This window comes from Pithys albifrons, chromosome 5 (genome assembly GCF_047495875.1).
Source record: "Pithys albifrons albifrons isolate INPA30051 chromosome 5, PitAlb_v1, whole genome shotgun sequence".
NCBI lineage: Eukaryota > Metazoa > Chordata > Aves > Passeriformes > Thamnophilidae > Pithys > Pithys albifrons.
In genome coordinates, this window is record NC_092462.1 from 52,920,568 (window position 1) to 52,932,483 (window position 11,916).

At 41.4% G+C, this 11,916-nt stretch overlaps 1 protein-coding gene across 2 annotated transcripts in view; it reads right to left on the minus strand.

Moving 5' to 3' along the window:
- The window catches only part of NWD2 (NACHT and WD repeat domain containing 2), a 53,234-nt gene extending 41,553 nt beyond the window's left edge, over positions 1–11,681 (minus strand). For both annotated transcript variants that reach the window (XM_071556657.1, XM_071556656.1), the window contains exon 1: positions 10,574–11,681. In XM_071556657.1, the coding sequence (XP_071412758.1) occupies positions 10,574–10,724 (151 nt within the window). In that variant the 5' untranslated portion in view covers positions 10,725–11,681. The remainder of the gene's footprint in view (positions 1–10,573) is intronic.
- Between the last annotated feature and the right edge of the window lie 235 nt (positions 11,682–11,916).

Consider the following 11,916-nt stretch of genomic DNA (forward strand, 5'->3'; position numbering starts at 1 on the left):
ACTTCACATATGAACAATTTCTACCTAGCTATTACCACCCTCTTACAGGCCCTGTAGCACAACAGTTTTTAAAACTGAGAATTCCAGGTAAATTCTGTGCTAAAACTCATTGAATGTGGCCAAATAATTCACAAAATTGGCTTGCAATAATAGCTGGTTTATGTAATGTCTGAGTGGAAAACAGTGATTGACATTTAAAGGAAGAGAGACTTATATCTCTGTTCTCCCTTACCCTTCCCAATTCTAATGATTCATCTAAGCATTATTTTTAGTGAAGATTACATAATGCAGTTGAAAAGGGCATTTTTAATAAATTCTATAATGTATCTGCTTTTATCAGTCAAATATTTTTCCGATGCTTTGATTTTACTAGGTATTGTTTTCCTGCTCAGGTTTTATTAATTTCTTCTGCTTGCTAACCAGATTTTGCTGATTATGAAGATGTAGTTGAAACAAGTAAGTTTAATCTCTCACAAATATCTTTCACAACTGTGATACAGAAAACAATATTTAAAGAACTTTCAGAACTGGCATACTAATTTAATCGGTTGGTGACTGAAGTACAGACTGCCTCCCAGATTAGTACTTTCTGATTACTTTAGCCATCTTCACCAACTCTTTGCTCTTACCTTCATGGTAATAATACCCAGTGAGCTATACTTACCTCTAAAGGAGAATAAAGACCTTTTATGATGCTATACTCTCAGTGGCAGCATAGAAGCTGACTGAAAGTGTGGACTTGAATTTATTTCCATATCTTGCATTTCCAGATACTATCAGTCTTTATGAGTGCCTGCAAAGGTATTTGTCCCTTAGCCACAAAATAGATAAAAAGTCATCTTTTGCCTTCCACACCTATATATGGTTAAACACAATTGAATCCATAACTGGAATCTAATCTATTTTATTTGAAATGTGCCTGAATTTACATAATGACTATGAGGAGCTGACTGTGGCATTACCATTGGAATGACATACCAGCAATGGAATTGCTTAATAAAATTATATAGTATTATACATGGTTGATTATAGAGAGTGTAAAATAGAAGATTTTTAATTAAAACGGGTGGAGTGTAAGGAGATAATTTGCATTTTTATCTCTGTTTTTGAAAAATAAAGGGAGGAATAAATGATGAACGTTGTCTTTTGAAAAATATTTTTGATTCATTTACTGACATTAAACAAATCTTACTAATAAATCACCAGGTAAATAAGAAAAATCCTGTAAATGAGTCTCCTCCTCCCATTCATAAATAAACTGCCAAAGGAAAAGCTGCAGCATGAGCTGCAATATTAGACATTTCATAAAGGCCTCATTTCCAGAAAAGCATCACCTGAAACAAGCAGACCACTGGTAGGACATACATCCATGGTAAAATAGTCTTTATGGGAGTTTGTTGTTTTATATAAGCTGTATTTTGCCTCGATGCACAGATTGAGTTCCTGACATGATAGAAGGATTAGGAGGTAGAAACAGGATTTGAGAACTTTATAATTACATACACCAGTTACTGAAAGTTACTGAAACTCATTCTGAGCAAGAAAATTCTCAGGAAACCTTTTATCTTTGGTCCTTTTTGTTAACTAATGAGCTTATCTTGTGTAAGTTGCTGTAAGCACAACTGTAGTGCTGTAGAAGACACACCACAGGTGTAGGCTGCTGTACAGTCTATTTTCCTGTGTATTTTAACTGGTTTGGAGACAGCTCATGAAGAGCTAAACAATCTGTCAGGAATAGCACAGGTATGTCTTCTGTTTCAGGCAGGTGGACGGATCTGAAGGCCTCAGGAGGGCCCTTGCAGCCTCCCAGTCTGATTTGCGCAACAAAAAATGACTAATGAATTAGCTGTCTAAGGTCCCTTGGACCTCTGCTACGGCCACATAATACCCGCTTTAAATGGCATATCATAGAACTCAATGGCACTCCTTCTGCTCACCTCAGATTGATTAATTCTTCATAATCCCATACTGTAAATGGCTCCCATTTCAAAGCAAATCATCATCCAAACATGACTAGTGTCTTGATGCACCAAATTAGGCATCACATGAACAGAAATGCTTCCATAACTTGATTCAAGAGCATTGCATAATTCTACATCACTTTTAAATGTAATATATATTAGGTAAATCAAGACTATTATCAAACAATAATATGATTATATAATTTTCCTAGTATTTTCTAGTAACCACTTCCAAAAAGATGATCAACATTTCCTGCTCACTGCTGTCTGATCTATCAGAAATATTATGGGTGAAAAATGAAGGAGAAAAATAGGAATTTTTGACAGAACAGTAAAAGCCAGGAATCTAGCCACCAGGACTATTACCAATCAAGCTATTTGTTTAGTCCCAATGACTGATATGTACAACAGCATGACTCTGGATTAAGTCCAGTGTGAAAGTCCTGCCACTTGTTAGTCTTTCCAGTTTTTGGGAGGAAGTATATTTTGAACAGTCTGATTAACTCTAGTCTGTAAAGCTGACTTTTTTTCTTTAGATGCAGATTCTGTACAAGAATGACTGTAGCTGCTCAGGCAGGACTAAGATCTGTCCAGCACAGCGCCCAGTCTCCAACAGAGGGCAATAGCACATGCTTATCGAGAGAGTTTAAGACCAGGTTAAAGACAGAGCAGGCATTTTATTATCGTGATGATAAGGTGGCTTACAAGAGTTGCATATGCTCCTTGCCCAGGTCAGCAGCATGTACTGGGCACTCTACACTGACTTGGGTCTTTCTACTCTTTGCCTTGCTACACTGCTTGTTTTCAGGTACATGTGATTTAGTCCTACTCCCCTTTTGACTAAAGATTTTTTAAGTAAAAACCTATCTCTCTGACACAAACCCTAAAGTAACAAGAGTAGTGTCAGGCCAGTGGACTTATGTTAGAGTAGCACTGACACAACCATGACTCAGGAAAGATTTTGAGGTGCTGGAGTGGGTCCAGAAAAGAGCAACAAGGCTGGTGAAGGGACTGGAGCACAAGCCCTATGGGGAGAGGTTGAGGGAGCTGGGGTTGTTTAGCCTGGAGGAGGCTTAGAGGTGACCTCATCACTCTCTATAACTACCTGAAGGGAAGTTATAGCCAGGTGGGGGCTGGTCTCTTCTCCCAGGCAGTCAGCAATAGGACAAGGGGGCACGGGCTTAAGCTCTGCCAGAGGAAATTTAAGTTGGGTATCAGAAAAAAATTCTTTCCAGAGAGAGTAATCAGGCATTGGAATGGACTGCCCAGAGAGGTGGTGGATTCACCATCCCTGGAGATTTTTAAATGCAGATTGGACGTGGCACTGAGTGCAATGATCTAGTAAATGGACTGGAGTTGGACCAAGAGTTGGACTTAATGATATCGGAGGTCTTCTCCAACCCAATCGATTCTGTGATTCTATTCTATGATTCTGTGATTCTGTTCTAAATTGGGTTTTCTAATTCTATCTGTTATTATCCTTCTTTAATTAAAATTTCAGTAAGGGGTTAAAGCAGTTGCCTTGAACAGCACTGCCCATATTAAAAACTGCAAGATTACTCTATTCCATACACATGACTATCTATGATATTTATATCTACCACCTTCAATATATTAAAACCTTAATTTACTGGTAGCTAAGTATTACTAACATATTTTTAGTGCAGCCTGAAAGGATATCTCATTACAAAATACTCTCTCAGGAGATGAAAATTTGAAGAAATTTCAGTTTCAGATGAAAAAAATTGCCATGTGGGCACCACCCTCGTTATCTTGAATTAGAAGTTTAGTAACTCCTTGATCTGAAGTTTTCTTTACGTGATCTATATTTTAAAAATCTCCAAACAAAACTTGAAGTCTCATGTAGGATTTTCTCTTGCGTGTTCACAAATCTGTGGATATATTCCCAGATAGTTATGCATGTTTCTTAAGAGGAATTATAAGCTCAGAAATAGGATGCCAAGTTATGCACCCTTTGTACTACACTGCTCTTATGTGATTACACAAATCCCACCACAGAATACATGAGGCCTCCTTGAAACACAGTGTAGGAAATCCTCTTTACTTTGCTGCTGAGCAGACTGTTGCTCATTTGAGAGGTCATCCCACTGCTCTTGATCAGGCAGGAAGGAAGCTCCTCTCTGTTGATGGGGAAAGGTACCAAAATACTACCTACAAGGTGCTGCCTCTATTTTAAAGGTCTCATACCTTGCTGAGGGAACGATTCACAATAAGGACAATAAGAAATTAATTATCACATGGAATTTGCACACCTGTTTCATTGTCCCTCATTGTACTTAGAAACTGTGTGAAGTATACGGAGCAAGAAGCTCCTCTTTGTCTGTCACTGAAAGCCACTTCCTCCAAGAACGAGGCACAGTCCAGTGTCCCATGCACATCTTGACTGCTTGGTGTTTCTATTTGGAAAAAACTGATGCATGCATATACATATGTTTGTATATATACATACACTATAATATATAGAGCCAGTCTAGCATGCGAATACATCTTAAGAAATAATATTTGCCAAGTTAGAAAGTAAAAAACAAACAAACTGTAGGTCCTGCTTTGTTTTAATACTATTCCTTCAATGCTAAGAAAAGCAGTCATAGAACCGAAGCTGCAGATGCACATAACCCTGAATGTTTACAGGCTTACTTGTGGATAAAATCCAAACTCCTCTGAAAAGCTTTTGCTTTTACAATAGCATTCAACAAAACCTAGGCTGTTCTTCAGTAATGCTAGAAATACAACCTTGAGTGATGCCTCTTGAACAGAAATACTCAGAAAGTATAATCTACAACAGTATGGCTTGAGTTTCATACATACATACAATTTTACACAGTTTAATAATATTTTATGTAATTTATGTATATGTGTGTATGCGTGTATAGACACTATAGATAAATATAAAATTATAGAAAATTACAATGTTAATATTTTAAATATTAAAAAAGAATGGTCATGTGGTTAAAAATTTTCACTGCTGTTTTTTTAAGTAGGTATCTAAATACCTTATCCAAATGTTTGGAGCTGATAAATCCAGGTGTTGCTTAGCAGGAACATGGCTGGGTTTCAGGTAATTTTGCTTATTTCTAAATATCAAGAAGAAACAAAAAAACTCCCAAACTACATAGCTTGCTCTTTTGCTAAAAAACCCCCTCAGCCCATACTTAATGATCACAGCCTTGTTCCCCAAATGCACATCTTACCTTTTGAGTATGGGAAAGAAAAATTTTGTTGAAAATGAAACAAAAGTTCTCAATGCTTCCACTTGCATATTTGGTACATTTAGAGCAAATCCTCAGCCCAGACCACAGGCTTCATAAACAAAGAACCCACATGAAGAACAGGGGAACATGAAGAGCAGTTCTTTTCATACAGATTATCAACAGTTTTCTGAGTTTATCTGCCTGTCAGAATAAACTTCAATCCAATTCAGTCTTCACCCTAGGCCAAAATGAGACTTTCTTCTAACAGAAACAAAGGGTTGAGGATCTCCTCAGTAAAAAATCATCTTGTACTAGTTCTGCTTGAGATCTACCCACCCTGCTTTGCAAAAGAAGTTAAATCCTACATGAGACATGGTCATAGAGTCCCAAGGAGAGTCAGATCCTGCTCTCTGCTCAACCACACCTATAATATTGTTCCATATCACAAGAGAAAATAAAGAAAACTTTACACAGAGGCAGAAATACTGAAAATGGCAGGTTTCTTTTCAACTTAACAAACTGTTGGTATCTCTAACCTCTGGGCTTCCTGAAATAAGACATATTTCAAATTAAGATCCACACCAAATTGGGTCCTCAAATCATGTTTCTCCTCCAAACTCTGAGGTACTTTATCTCTAAAACTACTGCACTTCTTTGACTCTTAAACACTACAGTGGTGTGCGTCACACAAAACCATAAATAAGTATAAAATTAGGTAACCAGAACTAACACTTAGCATAAAAAAACGTCCTGGAGTTATTTGTCTCCACATCTCCGCAACACCTCCTTTGCAATTTCATACACTTGAACATCTGTGGTTTTCTTTAGCTAAGGAATAAATTCCACTGAGATTATATAACGTTGTCTTTATAAAAAGATCTTCATGTAATGTAACCAAGTAGGGACACCATATGGTATTTTGGGCCTGGTCAGGATGGACTGTCATTAACTAAGTATTATTCGTGGTTTTGAATATTTTTCCACATTAACATTCCTCAATTATATTTTTGAAGGAAAAAAAATTCAGGTAAAAATAATATAATAGACCTGGAACATGCCAAGAATGCAAGATTATACCTTTCTCATATCACATATGACAATAACTTTGAAATTAAAACAATCAAAAGTCTTCATCTGTTATGAGCTATCCACCACACGTGCATCAACATGGATAAAAATACTGTAGCCTATAACAGTAAGTCCAAATAAAAAGATTGGTAAGACCCATTTCTGCAATCATTATTTAATCTTTTTCTAGGTAGCAAAACTAACTACTGGTGAGAATTTTGCTTTATGTATCACGAGCAAATATGTAAATTTGGCATCAAACATTTGTACTTTACTAGAATCAAGTATTTTTCAAATTAATACAATGTTCTGGACGAGGCATGTCAATGGAAATAAACTAAGGTCAAAAACTGAGTAATAAATCAAGAAAACTGAAAGTCATTCAAGAGCATAAGACAAGAAAATCTCATTCTGGCTATCTATGGGGAAGCTGGTAAAGTTCCAGGTGTAGAAGTTAGTTTTATACTGTGCTTGTACAATACAGTCACTAAAGTCTTGGTAATATCAGTAATATCTTCTCTTAGAATAAGATCTTCTTTTTACATTTCTACATGTATGCACAGGACTTCATACTTAAGATTGTAATTGTGCCAAAACCAGTAGTTGGTTTTATAGTTTTGAAAAATGGGTATTGGAGGCACGGAAATCATGAGGACTCAAAAAGGGCAGTTAAAACAAAGCTTGTTCATGGTCTCATCACAATTGTTTCTGTTCGTACAACAGAAATGTTTTAATAAGCTAAAAAATATTAACTATGAAAAAACAGTAAAAGCACTCTAGTGTTGAAACTTAGGAAGTATGCAGAGGTGCTGCACAGAGGAGAGTGTGCAGTGTGTAGCTGAAATAATGGATGGAAAAGGGATCATCCTTTCTGTGTGAAGTGCTAGGTGCAACCCTGTTTACACTTTTAGGTAAGGCTGGCAAACACCACCTGTGTCAGAGCACACTCAAACGCTATATAAAGGTATTATAATCCTGTCTTCAGTGGAACCACCTGTGTGTGGGATTTGGTTTCATACATATCCCTTGTCAGGGCATTCACTTGTTTCTACTAAATTATTGAGGCCTCTTCAGAACAAAAAGTGCTTAACTAATCAAAGCAATAACAAGACTTTAAGTCAAACTAGCAATGGGCTAATTTCCTCACTTTCATAAGAAACAACAGGACTTACAATTATCAGTTTTGACTGCATGTTCTGATTCACTGGATTTCATTTTCAAGATGAATTTCTAACTCCAGTTAAGGCACCACAGCTTGTAATATTGCTTATATCACCACATAACTTCTTCAAATAGTGAACTTTTCAACTCAAATAATTTTCTGTTTGAAGTATTGACCTACATAGGGCTTATATCACAGCTCCATGGAATGGAACCATATGGAAGTTTATACCTGTTGTATTTCATGTGAACTGTATGTCAATGGCAGGCATCTATACAGGCACTCTTGAGTAGCAGAGAAACTATCACTGACTGCTGTTACAATCCACAAATTTATACATGGAAACTTAAATTATAAACTTGTTACAATCAAGCAAATATGACTTACTTTCCTTATTATTTTGAAGCAATATCTTAAGAAAACCAATAAATTATTTAAATAAAAACCTTCAACTTCTCCTAGCCCAAATGCATCTTTAAAGTATGGCTGATTGCTTGTATCTACTGAAATGTGGAAACAGGCTTATTGGTATTCAAATCATAAAGCAACTTCAATGTCTCTAAGGACTCAGGCATTTTCATTATATGAAGATGGATTAATTGATATCAACAATTTGAGCAAAACAATACTGTTCACTACTATGGGAAAATACAGTTTCATTAATCTACAAAATTCCCTCTAGAAAAAAAAGACTGCAAAAGGAAGCAATTTTGCTCCTACTACCCATGCTTGCTGTCTCCATTTGTTGTTCTTTTAAGGGATTTCTGTTGAAGAAATTTTTCAAATAACCATTTCCCTAGTTGCATAATAAAAACATAATGTATTTCAGTCATTCTAAAATACATTTGTAAAGAACAGACCAAACACTGATTACCAGAGTTCTCCCATATATACTCATTAAATTGATTTAATTCAAGAAAACTTATTTTAGGTTTGTACACTTTCAGTGGTAAAGTTTTCTTGTGACTGCTAGCAGAATTAATCTCTAGTTTCTCTGACCTCACAGTTCACATCTACCCCTCTGGGAGTTTGGGGACTTACTGCCCTTTTCAGGAATGCTCTGCATCAAGAAGAACAGGTATAAACTGTACTGATGTGCTGAAAATTATCAAGACAGGCCTTGATCATACAAATACACATTGTAGTTTGGGGCTTGAATGTGCCAAAACGTTTACTAAGTAGGAACAGTTTAAGCTTTTTATTCAGAACTCTAGAGTGAGAACTTTTCAAGCATTTTACCAACAGTGTTTCTAAGTACATTACTAGACAATATCTAAACCCTATTGTAGGCTACTCTTTCCTAGGTATCCATATATACTTTTCTACAGACACATGCAGTTAGTAATACTTCAGAGACAGTGCTATCACTGATAAATATTAATGGTTGTTTCTTATCACTGAGAGTCCTTAAATGTTCATAAAAAATCTGGAAACACTTTGAAATTTCAGTCCCATACTGTAATTGTTAAAAGCAGGACCAATGTCATACATACATTATTGGACATGAGAAGCATTCATCATTGTGACCATGTGAGACTGCAAGGAAGGTAATATAAATAATTCTAAACGAACTGAATTGTTTTCTTTCTTTCAGTGTTGACTTTTTAAAAGCTGATACTTTCAATAACAATGCAATCCTGTGAATGGATATACATGGCTTTAAATCCCAACTTTTAGAATGGGTTTAGTGGGTTTTCTATTTTAAAAAACATCTAGCTGACATACCAAGCTATCCTAAATGATGTTCATGTCAAATACAGAGGCATCAGTAGCTTCACAGTTAAGGCAATACTGGCAGAAATCCATTTCTAATGAGTAACGTACCTTATAAAAATCCACAAGTTTTCTTTCAGAGCCAAATAAACTTTTTTTCCAATTACCACTATTTATATATCTCTTTGCTTAGACTGCAACAATAAACTTCAAAAATCTTCATGCCCTCCTTAAAGAATACCATCTTTTTAAACCAACAGGGATGTTGGGTATCAGAGCTGAATTTCCTTGTGTCGAAGGCAAGTAAGAATCGCCCTGGAGGTGTAGGAATTCTTCAAAACAGCACTATGCCCATTTTTTTTTGCTTGTGAGAAGTATTTCTCATACTCCTGTAAGTACTGGTGCCAAGCCAATTTTCACTTCAAAATTCAAACTATTTTATCATTTCAGGCATGATTTTCAGATCTCTGATGTTTGCATAAAAAGTGACAGTATTGTTGAATTAAGTGTTGGGGGGGGGAAGCAGTGGGTGGCAGCGTGAAAGATAATTGTGAATACAGTGGGCTCATTTTTACAGACAAGAAACGTCACAAGTGTGAATGCTTAATTTATTATTTCCGTGCTTCAAGTGGGAATATGCTTCAGCAACTCCAATCTTACAAGTGGGAATGACACCTCCTTGAATGTATGCAAATTTCTCGAATCAAAGGGTAATTTTAAAAATAGGCTTTAAGTAGCAGGATGCCTAATCAATTCAGATACTGGGTATGCGACCTCGACTTTAAGCAGCTAAAACTGCAGGTTTCAGTGCATACTTCCTTGCAAGCAGAGTATAGCCGAGATCAAAGGATCACATTAGCTGTAGCCTCAGCCGGCTGAGACCTGCTTTCACTGTTCAATGAAATCAATCGGAAACTCTTATGTCAGTCTCCCCAGGAGAACCCAATACATCCCACCTGAAAAGTCTCCCCTTCGCTAGAAGGCAGCCCGTTTCCATGTCCCCAGCTCCCCTCTGTGCCCTACAGCTCCGACAGTGCAAAATGACAGGACACCTGGCGCCCCGGTGCCTTTCAGGCGTGTCATTTACGGACATAAAAGTTCAAGAGCGGAGTACACGGGAGCCGCCGAATCCGAACAGCCACACGCTGCAGAGCGAGCCGCGCCCAGCGCGCAGCAGCCCGCCCGCCCCGCACCCCACGGCCGCCTGTCACCGCGCCCCACGCCGCCTGTCCCCGCACCGTCCCGTCCTGTCCCGCTCCGCCGCCTCACACGGCGCCCGGCGGAGAGGCTCTGGTGGTCCTCGGGGCTGCGTGCGGAGAGGGACAGGAGCCGTCCTCGGCCTCGCCGCGGCCCCTGAGCGAGGATGCCCGGGAGCAGCGGGCAGCGCCGCGGCGGCGGCCGGGCAGCGGCGCGGGCGGCAGGGGGAGCTGCGGGGCGGCCGCGGAGGCCGCGGTTACCTTCGGGGTTGGCGCTGATGAAGACGCGGACGCTCCTGCCGCTCGGCACCAGGTGGGACGGCAGCGCCGAGAGGTTGCCAGAGAACGCCGCTCGGCGCAGCGCCGCGTCCCGCGGGCAGGGCAGCCTGCCGCCCGCCCCGGCCGGCCACATCCCGCAGCGCTGCAGGGCGAGGCGCCGGCTCAAAGCAGCCCCCGGACCGCCGCGGCGGCGCCAGCGCCAGCGGCTCTTGCCACCCGCTGGCCGGCAGCGGCCATACGGACCCTCCGGCTGCCCGGGGTCGCCGACTGCCTGCGCGGCGGCGGCGCGGCTGGGGATGCCGCTGTGGCCGCCGCCTCGCGCCGGAGAGCGGGGGCAGCGAGGAGACGAGGCGCTGTCCGCCCCCCGCGCCGCTCTTCTGCGGCCGACAAGGAGGGCGCGGGGAGAAAGTTTTCGGCGGAGCGGTGCCGGGAGCGACGGCCCCGCGGCGGCAGCAGCCGGACCCCCAGCGCCGCCGGGCCAGCCGCGGCCCCGGTCGCCGCGGAGAGCCGCGGGAGGTGCGCGCCGGGAGCTCGGTCTGGCCGACGAGTCCCTCCGGTTTCGCCTCCGTCCGCGAGGGTTTGTGGTGTCCAAAGCGGGGACGTCTCCGGTGATGCTGACGGCACCTTCGCTCCTCCGCGTGTGTCACAGCCCCGGGATCGGATTTTTATAGGAGAACTGCTGCCGGGCTTATCGTTTGGACTCGGAAGAGTTCAGAGCCCTTCTCATGTTGTGTTCCGTAATCTCCTGCACAGGAGTCCCAGCTGCTCCGATACAAAAGAGAGATGCTCTTGCTGCTTTTTTCTTTTCTCTGTTTTTAATCAGTTATTTATTTATCGGAATAAATGAAAAGCTGCGATTTGAAGAATGAGAGAGGCAGGAAGCAGCGAGACACGCCGCCGGCGGGATGCGGTCCCTTTGCAGCAGTCAGTGGCGGGGCATCCCGTCGGGCAGCGCCATGAAATATTCAGGAGGGCAGCGGGGTCGGGCCGCGGCTCCTCTGGAGGGCGGCGGCGCGGTGCGGTGCTGCGGCCCCAGCCCCAGCGGGCGGCGGGCCTTCGGCGAGCCGCGGAGTTTAGAAACCTCCCCGGGAGGGGCGGGCAGGCAGGGACCTGGCAGTACGGTGGAGAGGAGGGGCTGGGGGGGCAGGGGAGGGGTGGGCACGGGGCCGCAGCCATTCTGATGGGTCTGTTGGCCGTGGGAATCCCTTCTTGGGAGGAGGATGCAGCCTTCGAGAGAGGGATCTGCAGGTGTTTTTGCATTTTTAAAAGGCTGGAGAGGAAAGTGACGCGGGTGATATCTACATAGGCTGTTTCATGTGCTGTAA